Source organism: Diadema setosum, chromosome 17 (genome assembly GCF_964275005.1).
Source record: "Diadema setosum chromosome 17, eeDiaSeto1, whole genome shotgun sequence".
NCBI lineage: Eukaryota > Metazoa > Echinodermata > Echinoidea > Diadematoida > Diadematidae > Diadema > Diadema setosum.
The window spans coordinates 25,879,137-25,896,247 of record NC_092701.1 but is presented as its reverse complement, the minus strand read 5'-3'; the positions used below and the strand labels follow the sequence as shown (position 1 = coordinate 25,896,247).

The following is a 17,111-nucleotide window of genomic DNA, read 5'->3' as shown; positions in this document are numbered from 1 at the left end:
GTCTATAGCATAATGTCTTGACAATGTGTGATGACAGTTTCACATAAATGGCAAAATATAAAAATGACAGGTTTGTCACAAATGCATTGAATGTTCACTTTCCTTGAACAAAGAAAATATAAAGGAAATTCAACAAAAATTCACTTTTCTAGAATCATGAAAGAGCAATGGACCAACCTCTTTCAGAAAGCAGGGGGAATAATTGCTACCCTTAACATATGTCAATATCAAGTTGATGGAATTTGTAATTTTCATGAAAAATGGATTTTTGTAGAATTTTCTTTATATTTTCTTGGTATTGTTGTCCACTCATACGTCATAACCTCTAGTAGTCTCCTCATCCAGCGGTTCCAACACCAAAACTTTAAAAATTCATAACTTTTGCATCGATTGTCCGATTTTCTTCAAACTTTCACTGATGTGTTCTACTAATGTTGCTGCTTTCACTCAATCCACATTGCTCTTGGGGTTTATCTTCCCTTTAATGTACTCTGCTACATGACCACCCTATCTTCAGTCAAATGCATAAATACTGCTAATGATGATGAACATAACCGTAAAAATAATTATTCTCTACCTCTAGATGTGTGTCTCCCACTTGAAATATAGCTTTCTCTGGTTTTGTTAGGTATGTGCAAAAAATAAGGCTTAGGAGAGCATCACACAACATGATAACCCCAGAGCTTTCAGGGCTTCTTAGCGGGCCTTGCACCCCAGCCACAGGGGACACTGCTCCTTGTGTTAGTGATGTCCGCAATATTGTGCGCATGTTTGTGCAACAAGAGTCTCAAGTTTGCTAGGATGTCCACACGGGAGATTCTTCCACTTAAGAGACACTTGGTGTTGGAGTCTCTGCTGCTATGAACCAGTTTTTTTTTTTCAACACCACTTTGACAGAGACTCCAACCCCAAGCACCTTCTGATCTGGAAATTCTCCCGCCTGAAACCCCTAGCAAACGGAAGACTCCAATTTGACATGCGCGAAGCGCACATGTAACGAGTGCAAAGCACAAAGTTCCTTGCGGCCGGGGTCCGCAGGGCCCTGGAAGCTCTCGGGTTCCAGATGCTCTCTTGTGCTATCTAAGGCTTATTTGTCAAAATATGATGACACTAAGTAAGAAATCATTTCAAGCGGGAGACACAGAGCCAGGGCGGGAGAAATTGAATCTCAAGCGGGAGAACGGGAGATTTTACAAAAATGGGCTTTTGGCGGGAAATCTCCCGTCGAAAACGGGAGAGTTGGAGTCTCTGCTTTGATAATGCTATGATGGTCTCAGTGACCAATTAAGAACAGGGGGATTCCTCCAGGTGCACTATCTGAAACCTGACCAGCTCTGCATTGCGACCAGTTAAGAACAGGGGAATTCCCCCAGGTACACTAACCTGACCAGCTCTGCATTGTACAAGCTCTTGGAGGATTCCCTGGCATTGATGTACACATGGCCTTTGAAGACAGTCACTGTGACTGTACCTTCCACGTCTTCCTGGCTTCGAGCTATGCAGTCACGGGTGAATTCACACTCCGGGCTGTACCAGAAGCCTAGGCAGAGAAGTCACAAATATCTAGGGTAAGTTTACTTAAGTACAATGTGCACTGTACACACATGCTTAATCTGCTATACGCATGTCTCTCTCTCTTTAAAGGGATCGTATAGTTTTGGTTGAGAGCTAACTTCAGGTTTCTAACATTTTAGGTGAGGTAATGAGAAGCCTCCTGTGAAATATGAAAGATCATGCAATTCCAAGAAGAATTCAACTTTTATTTGATGAAAATTGGTTTTGAAATGACCAAAATACCTGAAACAGAGGGAACAATTCTGACTTTTATGTGGTGATATATTCTAAAACAACAATAAGCCACTGTTAAAGGGTGTGTACAGTTCTGGTCAAAGTGAGGATTTAGCTTTTTACATTTTGCGAGATATTCAGAAACCACTCTGTGAGATGTCAAAGAGCATGCAATTCTAAGTGGTATCAAAAGTTTATTTGATGAAAATCGGTTTTGAAATGGCTGAGATATCCAAAAACAAGGTGAAACAAAGAGATCCTAATAAAGTTGTGGCATGTCGCCTTTTATTATTATCACTTTTTTGGATATCTCAGCCATTTGAAAACCAATTTTGATCAAATAAACGTTGAATCCTTCTTAAAATTACATGCTCTTTCATATTTCATAAGAGGTTTCTAATCATCTCACTTAAGAATGTTCAAAATATGAATCCCCACCTCAACCAGTACTGTACAGTCCCTTTAAAATCATTCTTAGGGCAAACAGAATTCAAAATGAACATGTGTATGTGTGTGTATCGAACATATCAAATATTGCCATTTTGCATTTCCTCTTCATTTAAGAGCAATCCAAATTATCCTTTCATTACATTTAAACATCATTCACATGCTAGATGTGACAAGCTCATGTGTGTGCTTGGAATTTCTCCCCCAGTCGCAAAAATGTTGGTTACCTTCATAAACTTGCTCAGAAAAGCGTAGAGACAGCATCTGCTTTATCCTGCGAACAGCCTGTCAAAAACAAACAAACAAATAAGCAGAGCAAGTTCTTCAGTCTTAATTCAGGTGGTGATGATAATAAGCAGTAGTAAACTTATAGTAAAGTAACTGTCACAATTGATTACCAAGAAACTTTTCTCCCGTAATACGAAAAACAGATATCCCAATACCAGAACTTTTTGAAATCATGCATGCCTATATATTATGGAATTACCTCGCCAGATAGGGTCTGCTGGTTTTATGACTTGCTCTGATAGTGACTCATTCATCATTTGACTCAGCCTAACATTTGCTACCACCATTACCACTCCTACCACCTGTTCACTACCTTGTCCATGGTAAACGTCTCGATGTCCGTGTGTGCTGTGATAAGAATCTCCCCAGCAGGACACTCGTACACCCCTAGATCAGAGAAGAGCAAACAGAGAAACACAGGCCACATTACTTGGGCTAGAGTATGGCTCTCAGAGATGGTTACGTAACAAACAAGACCTCATTTCTGTCACACACTCATAAGCAGGGCGGTGGAGGGGGTTTTAAAGTGTTCACATAATACTGCATGAGCCATTCATGTTGTGGTGCCTTTATTCTTGTGACTTTTGTGAGTTGACTGATATTGACATAAATACTGGTAACACCTCAAAAAAATTAATCGCCTCCCGCAACATAAATGCAATGTATAACTTTAGGTATATCATCTCCAAGGTAGATTACCACAAACCTTCCTCTTGAAAGGGAAACTACCAGTACTGCTTTCTCATTTTGTCATTGTAGACTTTTTTTTTTAATGGTGTATTCAATCACTCGGAAAATTGTCTTACAAGTCTAGAATGCATGAAAGTCACCACATCAAATACTTTTACTAATAAAGTTGACAAAAGTTACCATGAACCATCTTAAAAATTGATATGAACATTCACACTCTTCTATTCTGTTAAAGGTGGGTATGGAGCAGGATATGTCACCATGCCTCTAGCTTTACAACACTTCCTTGTTTTCAGGGGACATCCAGAGAATAAACATATCACTTTAAAAAAGAGAGAAAAAATGATGGGCTTTGAGAGTCATACCTCGAGACTTCATGCCGATGTATCGATTCTCCACAATGTCGATGCGCCCAACGCCGTGTCGCCCCCTAATGTCAATGCACAAATGAAATGATGAGAAAGCATTAAGGATTTTAATATACATCACCATCACAAAACATCACATTCTCTTTGTAAAGCTACTATAGGTTTGTATCCTCATGATCTCTCTTGTTTATCATCAGCTGATACTGTTTGCTGACCATTTAGTATTACTACTGTAAAACACAATATCTTTAATAATTGGAGCTGACGGCCTTTTTCGCAGCATGAAATTTTTGCAAGTTGCCTCTAACATTCAATGCGTTGGTGTAGACAAGACAGGAACTTTCACACAGTACATTTCAATTTCACAAATCTTGGCTCTCGCAAAATTTGCGAAATTACAATGAACGCGAACATTCCTTGTTTTACAGTAGTTGTCTCGGACAAGCTGCAAGGGGTAGGTATGAATTATCCACAGCTCGACATTTGTGGTGTCCTGGTGGCCCGGGGCCACTAAAAATTGATGTCGGGCCACCAAATTTCTGAAACGGTTATCTTTGGCTGGCCCAGTCGGGCAACTGAGATTTATAGTGGATTGTTATGCTTGTTTATATTTCAAACCGATACATTTCTTTTTCGGGCCATGATATTTCTGATTTAAAGATCTTACTAGCCCGATGATGAATGAATGAGGAAGATGCTGTAATAAGGTAGTCAGCATGAGCATAACATGGTTGGCTGAGAACAGAATGAAGGTAGGCCTCAAGGGGCTACTCCTTGGACCAAAGGTACACAGAGTGAACGATTGAAAGTTTAAAGCTAAAATATAGCACTTGTAAGGGCTCAAAGTTCATCTTTTATCAAAAGAAGCTGCTGGCAATTCACTCTCACACACAATGGATACCGCTCTGGCCCGACACATTGTAATTGATGTAATCGAATATGAAAAATCACATAGCAACCATGATCAGGTACTGTAAGCTCTGAGATTGTAGTACTTTTAGCAAAGCGTTTTGGCTGATATTTCACAATTTCGTCATTCCCCAAGAGAAATCCTGTTATTACAGCATCATTTCACACATTTCTTATGCATTTTTGTATATCTTTGAGCAAAAAAACAATAGTTCTGCAGCCATACAAGTACTATGTTTTCACTTTGAGAGTGTAAGTCCCCCCCCCCCCCCCCCAATGTGTTTGAAGCAGTAGCATTTAAAAAAAAAATAAAAATGGTACTACATCAGCATTGGTTTCCACAAAACTAGTGTTCAACTGTAAACAAAAGTGAGAACACACCAAGTGTACACTTCACGTTTCCCCAATATCAGCAATGTGACATTTGGATAAGAAATGCTTGGTTTCATTCTGACATGTTGGGTATGGCTATAAAGGGAGCATCTTACCCGATTTCATTGAGGTACAGAAACAGCTCGAGAGGTTCCGTTACCACTTTGTTGTCTCCGAGGTTGCGAACCGAAACAGGAATGCCTAGATCGAAAAAGGGAAATCACTCTTATAAGGTCTTGTTTCCACTGCCGACATAAGATACTGGTGAGAAGTGCAAGAAAGTAGCAGATGATTGACAAGCATTTCAAAGCGGTACCAACTGTAGATGCTGTGTACTTACGAGAGTTTTGTGAATTTCACAAGCCAGCAAAATATCCCCCTCAGGTAATGTGAGCACCATGTATGCAAGCAATCTATTTAAGTACATGCAACTTGGCGAGCAGCAGCTGCACACAGCTGCCTAACTTATTACAGTGTACTCCAGTTATAACGAACACGGTTATAACAAAATTCTGGTTATAATGAAGTAAAAGTTCGGGCCGTAACATTATTCACTTCATGTATTTTTATTGTTTATTTGTTCGGTTATAACGAAATTTTGATATAACGAAAGAAAACTGCCGGTCCCGAGGACTTCGTTATAACGGGAGTCTATTGTATTTACTGTGTTCTGTAGGAAAGTGGTTCCTGATTGCAAATTTAACCACCAATGAAATTGCCTTGCATCTCCCAATTCACGACATTATGCCTGCAAAATATTCAGCATCTTTACTATTCCTTAGATCATGGTCGTAAAGTCTCTTTAAAATGTCCCTCGCAGCAAAAAGAGTAAATAAAAACATAACACAGTATACCTCGAATGACTATGTATGCACTAGTATGCACTGAATATCTTCACCAGCAAAAACCTGATCGCACAATATACTACAATGCTTTGTTGCAAGACACATGGTCAAGGGGTGATATGACATTTGCTCCTGCAACAGTTGCTCCAGTCTTCTTTTCTCCAAGGACTTAAAGGGACTGTATGGTACTGGTTGAGGTGAGTATTCAGGTTTATAACATTCCTATAAAGTGAGATAATGAGAAACCTCTCACAAAATATGAAAGAACATGTAATTTTAAAAAGGATTCAACGTTTATTTGATGAATATTGGTTTTCAAATGGCTGAGATATAAAAAAAAAAATGATAATAATAAAAGGCAACAGGCCACATCTTTTATTAGGATCTCTTTGTTTTACCTTGTTTTTTGATAACTCAGCCATTTCAAAACCAATTTTCATCAAATAAACTTTTGATTCCCCTTAGAATTGCAAGCTCTTTGACATCTCCTACAGCGGTTTCTGAATACTAGTATCTCACAAAACGTTGAAAGCTAAATCCCCACCTCAACCAGAATTGTACAGTCTCTTTACGGTTAGGGTTGGGGTTGTGAAAGGGTTTTAAGTTTAGTTTGATGTAAGGATTAGGATTAGGATTAGGTTTAGGGTCATACTTGTGGGTAGAATTTATGTTTGGCTTATCGTGCAAATATTTAATGGGAGCAATTGTTGCAGGAGTAAATGTCATGGAACCTGGGAGGCATTTCATGAAGCATTTAGGTCGAATATTTTTCTGACAAACTATTACAAGCTACTGAAATCCTTGCATCTGATTGGCTGAGAGCAAATTTGTCTGACAACTTTGTCGCACAAAATGCTTCATGAAATGCCCCCCTGGACAAAGATCAAACATGTGATGCTGGAACAGAACTGGTATGCCGCCCTCTATAAACGTTAGTCATACAGGGCCAACACAGAGATTTCAAAACCAGCATCTGCTTGTAAGTAGCCACATTCCTTACAAAAGCAGTTTGCAGTTGAAGAACCACCAAAAAGAATCTTGCTGAAGACAGCAAAGCTGAATTAGTAGAGTTTCCTTTTGGCTATTTCCTTTTTTTCCCATTTCAGTTTAGGTTCTTTGGGTGTCTCACATTCTCATTGACCTGTACTCTATTTCTTCCCCACTACTTCCTTTTCCATCCATGTTTAGAGTTCTCACCCAAGCTTGTTGTCACATCTGATCCTTTTGTTTATCATTACATGTCTACAGTTCCCACCCCATCAGCTTGCTGCCACTTTCATCCGGTTTGTTTTCATTGGTAGTCTGAGTGAACTGGGTTCATTCATTTCAGTTGGTCTCTTCCATTTCTGTTACAGCTATTGGTCCTCTTAGTTCATTCATATATGTAAATATGTAACTACAGTTTATGCAAATTATGTTCATGATGTTGAGTTTTGCTGAGGGCAAGTCAGCCTGAATATAAACAAGACTGCTCCTCAGGACATGAAGTGTGCACAACTCATGTTTACAGTCTGCATCCCTGAACCTGTAGATTATCCTACACTCAAAATATATATTGAAATGAAAATCTTGCCAAGACCTCACCTTTCTTGAACTCAATCTGCAGTTTGTCTGCAGTGTCCGGGGCTTTCTCTGGGTCAGCGGTCATCTGGAAGATGCCATCTGGTGCCTCATGCTGTGAAATAGAAAATAAATAAAAAATAAAGGTAAAAGTAGCTTCCCCTCTCAGCATTGTGTCACTGAATGCCACATTTCCAAACAAGATCAAGGTCCCTGGTGACTGCAACCTTGACTACTCTTGGAAACATTTTTCAGGAAATTTTTACCTAAACTAATGTCATTTCTCACTTCTATGCATATACGCGTACTTATTTAGATAACCCCCAAATTACTCAACAAGTTAGTCTGATGAAATTACTGTGGTCAACTAGTTCAGGATCTATTCATGATCAGTGGTGCAATTATCCCTCATGCTTTCACTTAAAAAATATGAATGAATGCATGGAGGCCACTGTTGGAACTTGATGACTATCAAAGCATTAATATAAACAATTTCCCTTGCTAACTTGCAAGGTAAAAAACTATAGAAACAGAAATGAACTTCACAAACATTGTGTTTTTCATGACTACATATTTCATTTTCAAAGTCATTGAATGCAAATTTCAAATTATAGAATACGAAAGTGATGATGTCAAAATCTTCTGTTACAGCTTCATGCTGGTTTCAAACAAGATACAAGGTGCAAGTCTGGTTAGCAGCCATTGAGTTCACACGTATTTAGGCTATGTGAGGTTATGTAGAACCTGTTTCCATGGTGACGAAAGGCAACCGGCCTTTTAGCTGAGTAGCAGGCCTACCTTTGGGTCTTCCAGTACACCTGCCTCGTAGCTGATGTGCATCAGGTTACCATCCATACTCCATGGAGAGCTGAGAGTGACTGGGAGCGGGATGTTGTTAGCCTTGGCATACTCAAACAGATCTGTGCGCCCCAGGAACCGGTTGTAGAATTCTGGCATCTTCCAAGGGGCGATGATCTAATGAAAAGGATGAGAAGTCATAGAAGAGGTACAAAGGGCAAAAGGAATGGTCCTCATCATGGCTGCATAACCACATATCTCATCATTCTCCCAGTAGCTACTATGGTTGCCACCACTGTTATCACTGGTAGGTATGATGTCATACCATCATCATCATCATCATCATAATCATCATCATCATCATCAGTGTTTTTCATCACTTCCATCAACACGATATTCAACATCTCAACTGATGACTGCATCATCCTTACCACTCATCACGATTGTCCCTTTTACCTACTATTACCATTGTTCCCATCACCTATCATCATCTTTATTGTTATTCGCTAAAAACTACCGCTGTCTCAGCAATCTGAAGTCACATTGTTTAATACATACAATGTAGATATTGTTTTCACAGTCTAAATCACCAACTATTAAAATGTTTCCATCAACTATCAGCATCAGTGTCATCAATGCCAATAACCAACATCATCATAACTACCTCAATTGTAGAACTTTGTCCTTTCATCTGATCTGAACAACTAGCATCGGTCTTGGTCATTTACACTGTCTTCTGCCTGATAAAGTGTCTATCTACAGCAAAATTTAAAGATATCATTACTGTAAAACCAGAAATTTTTGCACACATTTTTCATGAATTTTGCAGGAGCCAAGATTTGGGAAATTAAAATGCACTCAAAAGTTCCTTCTACACTACAGTATATATACATTAAATGCCAGTGGCAATTCGCAAAAATTTCATGCTGCAAAAAAAGTCTGTCAGCTCCAATTCACGAAATGTCATGCCACAAAAATATCTTGCTTTACAGTGACTGGATGATGCCCAAACACATTGTCTATTGCCCCTAACAAAATAGAGTAGAATGGTTGGCTGAGAAGCTCATGATTTCAGAAGAAGATATCTCATTGAAATAAGAAAACTACTTTCTGTATCTCTCAGCAACCAGCAGCTGATTAATAGCCACACTGGTAATGATCCATCTGTTCATATGATTACAAAAGCATTTCACTGCCAAAAAGCATCCTCTCAACCTTCTCCAATCAAAGCAATATGATGATTGCAAAGCTGTCCCTTGTATCTCGCTCGGCGTTTCAGTGCTCCTACATTTACCTCCTTCACCATCTAAGTGAACTTTGTAGTCTGTTCGAAGGAAGCAGTGCCCCACAACAACGTCTTTCAATCCTAGCGAAAGTGTGACAAATATCATATGGCATTGGATATGTTCAATTTAGCTACAATTGCTCACAGATGTAGTTGTAAAACTGTAAAATGTTTCCTCAAACTCCAAGCATGGTTAAGTGTGAGATGCCCTGAATGTTTGCGACATCTCCTTGCTACATGCAGCAAATTCCCATTGACTTTGTCCACTCCATGTTACAGGACCATAAATGGAGTTCAAAGGGAACAATCTTCTAATGAGGCATAAGTTTTAGCATGGAGGCGTTATACAATAGATGAAGTGGATGTCTATTAAACATTCCTTTGCACTCTTAAGCCATGCCCAGGGCTGCTCTATCTCCAGACAAATTTGGTGACAATGAAAGGCAATTTTTTTCACAATTCCTTATATTACAAGCTGTATATCAACCTAAAAATTTGAATGAAATATTATCATGCCAAGAACAGTTTAGTTAAGAACTTCATGTATTTCTGTTCTCCTCAGAAAGCGGCAATCACAAATAAATGAAAATGAGGCCATCTTAAAGACTTAATATCTATCCATGACTTGCTTGTTAGCTTCCTATTTTTCAATTTGGCATACATAAACTAACAAACTACTCCATTGAAGTGTGTGCCAGAATGTTTTCAATCTTTTTGCAATTAAAAATGTATTCTTTTTTATGCTGCACTTTCATTTGCTGCTGCAATTCAAAGCACATATTTACTGTTGCCAGCCTATTGAAAGAGAGAGAGAGAGAGAGAGAGAGAGAGAGAGAGACCTGGACCAGGAGACATCTTTTCTACTGTGTGAGAGCGCTAGTCCTGATTATTGATGCGCTCTTTTGTCAAAACACCTGGGTACCACCTGTTGTTATAGGAGAGCATGACCCCTTGGTGGTGCAATGCATGGTCTCAGAGGAGAACAGTTACTTTCTACAAGGAGGTTTTATACATGGAGTTCCAACTGGCTGTAATTATTCAAACAGTTGTCAGATAGATTTCTATTGATATACAAAAGAATTCCACAGGTGCACTTGTACACAGTACCTTTGATAATCGATGTTCGACGCCGCCGTCTTGCTGAGCAATCTGAAGATTTATTTTGAACGTTATCATAATGTTGGCCATATTTTGCCTATTTATTCACAAATGAAATGAAATTTCACTTAATGATAAAGCATGTAAAACAAAAGTCAATTCCATCCAGAAATTTACACAAAAGTGTAAATCAGAGCTGTATCATGTGAAAATGTTTAAAACTGTACCATCTTGGAAAGCTGGTTTTATCACTTTTCGGCTTAATTTCCCCAATTAAAAGTAATATGGAATAATCTTCAAGTATAATTCTTTATTGATAGATATATCAGATTAGTGCCCATATATGCCCAGTCGAGTAATTTTCAGCTTTATTTCAGCATTTTTTGTTCAATTTCTGTTCGCGCATCCTCGTGTCTGTACCACCTACCTTTTATTAAGAAGGGGTAGCGAAAAGTAATTACCATCACAAAGAAATGTCTTCCTTTGAAAGTGGCTGGTGATCATGCAATGAGACACTAGTCAATTGTCTTCCTATCTGTGAGGCAGCTCCAGTTTAGCATATACTTGAAATATTTCTTAGTGGCAGCATCAAACATGAGATCAAAGGGAATAAAACTGTTGTTACTCCATGTAAAAAAACCTCCTTGGTTTCTAGTAGAGCCATTCACGCACAGAGTTTGGCCAACTCTGTTTCAGTCGGCCCAACTTGGCATGGTGAATAATTCCTCTTTGTTACATGCTTGACTAGCAGAGCATCATGCTGCTGTATTGTTAGCCACTGGAGCAGAGTTGGCCAGATGCGATGTTTAGATGGCACTCATGTCCACAATTGAAGAAAAACACACCTCAGAGTGGATATTTTCGCGCAAGTGATCTTTTGCATTTCCCTGAGTAAGATGAATTTTGCATTTTTTTTTTAATTCTGTGTAATCAAGACATTACACAGGTTATGGCTAGTAAAAATATTTGCATGCTTTTATTTTTGCACTAGTTTCTGGTTGCATGAAACACACAAAAATTTCTACACCACTAAAATTTCCCCTTTTACTGTATCTTCAATGTACTTTATCATGGGACTCATGTCTCGTGTCCTTGGTTTAAGATGAACTTGCTCTTCGTACACCATGTTTGGGTTCAACATTTATTTCTCTGTTGTTGGGTTTTTTTTTTGTTTTTTTTGTTTTTTTTTTTGGGGGGGGGGCTTTCTGATGCAAGAGTTTATCTTTGAAATTTACCATGTCAATGCACTATAATGTAGAATTTGTTTTTCATTACATCACGTGACTATAAGCTTACGAGCTTGTACTTGAAAACATCATGAATGTGTTTCTTTTCTGGCATGAGAAACTGGCACGCAAGGGAGAACTTACCTCTATAGATGGCATGAGTGCGTAGCAGGAGAGTTCAAATCGAATTTGGTCATTACCCTGGGAGGAAGGGGAAGGGGCAGAGTTTTAGGAAAAAAGAGCAAAAGAAAAAGTTGGAATAAAAAGGTTTGATAAAACTGAGCAAAATGAAATGAACACAACACTTCAGTTTCATTAAAATCACACTTAAAATGAAAATGATATATAATTTTGAAGTTTCACATGGTTAATGTATTTGCAAAACAGTGATATTTGTCACAACCATATTTGCATATTAGGGGTGATGATGTCACCATATCACAAGTCTTCTATTGACATACACAAAACAAATTAATAAATTTCTTTTGTTGACTTGAAATTAATATGAATAGTCTTGGCTTCAGACCCTTGGAGTTTAGTGACTTTTAGGGGGAAGGGGGGGGGGAGGCATTGGTCTGATGCTACTTTATTTCCTACACCTGTATAGGATTCAAAAGGGGCCTGAGATTTCAATCCTAGCAGTATCTTCATCAGTGGCAAAATGACAAACATAAAGGGAAAGCAGATGATCAATAAATTCTGTATGGGAGGGGCAGAGCAAACTTTAAAGTGTACCAATACCCTGAGTATTATGTTTGCTATATATTTGTAGAATACACTTGACACATGCCCTCTGCAATTCTTTTTTTTTGTCCCTCCAATTTTAATTCATTTTAGTTTAAATGCAAATTTTAAAGAGTATACAAAAGCAAAATGACTTGAGATAGACTACAGTGTAACCAATTACCTGATTCCTTCAATCGAAAGATATCAATATTTTTTTCAAAATACATCTCAAATGGCAGTGATATGCAATGCGTGTATGTGATCAGCTAACCAATCGATGTGAAATTTCGATACTATTCCTGTAAACATATGGATATAGCTAGACCTTACACACATCAGTCGGTGTACACCAGTGTACTTGCGGAGCAGAACTTAAACCCCCCAAGCACAGGTGTCAAATTGTTATACAGACATGATCTGATACATCAAATTACAGCTGAATTATGGCTGTTTTTTGTATATTCTAGCTGGACACAAAATTTGATTCTCCAGGTTATTAGTACACTTTAACACATTCCCTGCATTCTTGCTATGTCCCGCTTCGCAAGGACAGTCAGGAGAGAGATCTTATCTTTTTGACAGCCGAGCATCTCACCTTTCCTGTGGCTCCATGTGAGATGTACTTGGCACCATTCTCCTTGACAACCTCAATGATGCCCTTGGAAATGCAGGGTCTAGCCAGGGCTGTTCCCAGCAGATACCTGTCCTCATACTTGGCGTTGGCTTGAACGGCAGGCCAGATGTTCTCCACAACAAAGTCCTTCTTCAAGTCTTTGACGACATACTAATGAAGATATGTGCACAAAAGACGATGGAAACATACAAAAATAGAGTCCATCAGAGTTTGGGTAGCAAAATTATCTTTTTAAGAGATATTAATTACAAAGATCTACAGAATTTTGGTGCCACATGACATGGGAAAAAATAATAGAAAATACCATCATGGATATGGGTATGTGGGACTGAGCATTACTCGTTTCATGGATATTACAAGTTGTGCACTGACATTCTGTCTGAGGGTGGCTGCATTGCCTACATTTACATCTGCCTATATTTGAATAGAATATAGTAACATACAAAATATTTGATCATTTCCATCACAGATCATCATGTAACGTTAGGTGCACGGATGCAGAACGACTGTCAAAGACACGAGTGTGTTTGGTGGCTTAAAGGTAGGGGATACCTTTTACAGACCTCCCAAAATGCAGCAAAACATTAAATATGAACCTCAGGAGACTTGTTTAGGCCACTGCTGAGAAATTTGGAAGTCAACAGTTATCTACAATTTGAATAATGCACAAAACTCAACTACTCAGTAGTTCTGTGTGTCAGCCACACTTAAGCCTTTTTGTTGCAGTCTTCTGTATTCTTTACCTATAAACACAAATCTAAAAGTATAAGAGCTGATGTAATAATATACACTGTATAGAGTGTGTGGCAAGAATGTATATAGAAATGTTTGTAAGTTTTGATGAACTTTCTTCACAAAATATACACGATGGACACACATGCAGTGCATGGGTCTGCAAAGGTAGCCTAGTAATATACTGGAATTTACGGTGAGCCCCGAAAAAAATTCAATTCAAAATCTAACGGTCAATAAAAATGTACTAAATGTTACCTTCCACTTTCAATACTTTATGGGAGTTTCTAAAATGATACTCTCTTCAACATACCACTGTATTTATACAACTCTTCATTTAAGGCATGCAAATGGGATTCCCTACCTTTAAAGGATTGAAATAAAAATCATTCGCATATCAACAGAAAAAGGAAACAAAATAAATTAATAGAGCTCTACATGGCTTCATGCTCCTCTGATATCCCTTTCATGTTAGACACGTGGATGATCACCTGAAAGATTCAACAGGGAATCAAACAGGGAACACCAGCGAGAAATTTCTTTCATTCTAGTGAATGAGTTCTTAGTTGAAAATCTGGAACAGTTCGCGGAGAAGATTTTTGAAATGTCACCTGGCATTTTACCCCGGAGTTTACCCACGATGCCTTTTATGCTACAGAATCACCAGCGAGTTCCTGTCTGCCTATCTGCGAATATGTGCATTGAAGCATACACTCATCTGAAACTGTCGACTCCCGTTGAGATTCTCCAGCTCCATGTGTAAATCTTGCATAGATATCAGTGATTATAGGTGGACACAATTTGTTCAAAGGATTTTCGAATGAGTGAGCCAGGCAAGCCTTCCCACTCAATGGTATTCCAATGCTACCATGTCTTTAAATGAAAGGCTCACAAACAACAGAAATAGCTGAATTTCAATTGAATTAAAAGGTTTTAAATAGGGTCAACATCATCAGGGCTTTGAGAGATAAAGGGTTGATGAATAGGGTCTGCAAAATAGGTTAGCGAGGTCTGAAGAATTAGAGGAACGTACAAGAGCATCAGAATGAATGACTGAAAGTTAACCAATGATTAAGGATTTCACATACTGTAAAACAAGGAATGTTTGCGGGCATTTTAACTTCACGAATTTCGCGAGCCCAAAGATTCGCAAAATTAAAATGCACGCGAAAGTTCTTGTCTACACTATATGCATTGAATGCCAGTGACAGTTTGCGACAATTTCATGCCGCAAAAAAGGCTGTCGGCTCTAATTCCCCAAAAAAAATCATGCCGCGAATATATCATGTTTTACAGTAACTACACCGGGCTCAGCCCTGACTATTATCTCTGATGGCCTGTTTGTGCCACTAAATCTTCAAACCTGAAATTTTGGTGGTCCCCCAAAAAAAGAATATAGTGGCCCGAAGTAAACAGAAATATAACAATCTATTTTGAATATCAAGTGCACGATTGGGCCACCAGAAGGGAGCCTTTTTGGACATTTGGTGGCCCAACATCAATTTTAGTGGCCCTGGGCCACTGGGCCAATAATGCTATTAAATGTTGGGCACTGCTATGGTACATTATTGTAGGGATGCACATCATAAAGTATGTGTACACAAGGAAATCAGAACATTCAGAAATCTGGGGGGGGGGGGGGGGGAGAGAGATTTAATCTCCCGTCTGTAGAACTCCCAACCTTTGTCTGTTCAACTTTACTCTAAAACATTTTTGTTTTCCTTGAGCTTGTTCAAAACATTTATTCTTTCACCAGTTTGTCCTTCCTTAGCAAGAACTAAAGGGCAACTCACATGGCATTCCAAAGTATTTAAAGGGTGTGTACAGTTCTGGTCGAGGTGAGGATTTAGCTTTTAACGTTTTGCAAGATATTCAGAATCAACTCTATGAGATGTCAAAGAGCATGCGATTCTAAGGGGTATCAAAAGTATATTTGATGAAAATCGGTTTTGAAATGGCTGAGATATCCAAAAACAAGGTGAAACAAAGAGATCCTAATAAAAGGTGTGGCCTGTTGCCTTTTATTATAATCACTTTTTTGGATATCTCAGCCATTTGAAAACCAATTTTCATCAAATAAACGTTGAATCCTTCTTAAAATTACATGCTTTTTCGTATTTCATATGAGGTTTCTCATTATTTTCGATTCTCACTTAGGAATGTTCAAAACATGAATCCCCACCTCAACCAGCACTGTACAGTCCCTTTAAAGCCTTCTGATGTCTACAATTGAACGCAGCACGTCCTGCAACCCCACTATGGCGTGCAATAATACCAAGGAAGAGAGCTCTGCAGGAAGAAAAGGAAAGAAGGGGGGGGGGGGGAAAGAAGGGTTTCTGATTGCTGCAATCTCCCAAATTGGAGCCATCTGAAATGCTAAATGCAGCCTATCCTACCTTGGTAATCAAACACGTACGATTTCTAAATAGCCACTGCAATTTAGGTGCCTAAACCCGGAGAGAATGCCACATGCATACGAGTCGCATGGCACTACCACTCTGCATGCATCATTATCCTTTTTTTTTTCTCTCTCTCCCTCTCTGTGTGTTTCTGTCTGTCTGTCTGTCTCTGTCTGTCTCTCTCTCTCTCGCTTTCTTACTTTCTATGGCTGCGTTTATCTAACTTGAGAGAGAGAATCACGTTTCCGAACGCGTTTGGAACGGTGTTTGCATACATGGTTTGAAACGCGATTCTCAGTGTGCCGCGTTTATCTAACCATCATACAATCGCGATACGAGTGGTGTCACTGCGCAGCTGCTTTGCGCCGTTTGACCCGGGAAGTGAAGGTCAACTGCATACCACCAAACATGCCTCATCGGTCACACACAAATAATGGGTAGAGAGCACAACCAAACACAGCTGGGATTTGACCTTGAGATATAAATGCATTTCAAAACGGCATTGCGTTTATCTACTCACAGAACGGCGATCATGGTCTCAAACGTGTTTCAAAATGCCCTTCGAAAGACGTTTGAAAACCGCATTTCTAAACACATTTGAAAACACGGTTGCGTTTATCTATCCCTGACAATGCCTCAAACGCGTGTAGGATCATGATTCTGCCTCAGAAAATTTTTAGATAAACGCAGCCTTAAACTACCTCACGAGTAGAAACTTTCCTACACACACATACACACATACATATGCATGAAGTCAGCTGTGTCTTTTAGTCAAAGACTCTAGGACCCCGTTTAGAGTGAGCGAAAAGGCCAAATGCGGGGCCAAAATTGGCCGCGCATTTGGCCACGCTCTGGAGGTGCACTCGGTGCAAACACAAACTGGGCCAAATGCGGTACCAAATTTAGTCTGGCTTCCAGACCCTCTGCCCGTACTATTTCGCTATTC

At 39.1% G+C, this 17,111-nt stretch overlaps 1 protein-coding gene across 1 annotated transcript in view; it reads right to left on the bottom strand.

Moving 5' to 3' along the window:
• The window catches only part of LOC140241267 (argininosuccinate synthase-like), a 42,003-nt gene that overhangs the window by 6,995 nt on the left and 17,897 nt on the right, over positions 1-17,111 (bottom strand). Inside the window, exons 4-12 of the mRNA XM_072321016.1 lie at positions 12,996-13,184; positions 11,819-11,875; positions 8,066-8,242; positions 7,292-7,382; positions 4,979-5,063; positions 3,579-3,643; positions 2,837-2,910; positions 2,463-2,520; positions 1,384-1,540 (exon numbers count right to left, since the gene is read on the bottom strand). Coding sequence (XP_072177117.1) covers positions 1,384-1,540; positions 2,463-2,520; positions 2,837-2,910; positions 3,579-3,643; positions 4,979-5,063; positions 7,292-7,382; positions 8,066-8,242; positions 11,819-11,875; positions 12,996-13,184 — 953 coding nt within the window. The remainder of the gene's footprint in view (positions 1-1,383; positions 1,541-2,462; positions 2,521-2,836; positions 2,911-3,578; positions 3,644-4,978; positions 5,064-7,291; positions 7,383-8,065; positions 8,243-11,818; positions 11,876-12,995; positions 13,185-17,111) is intronic.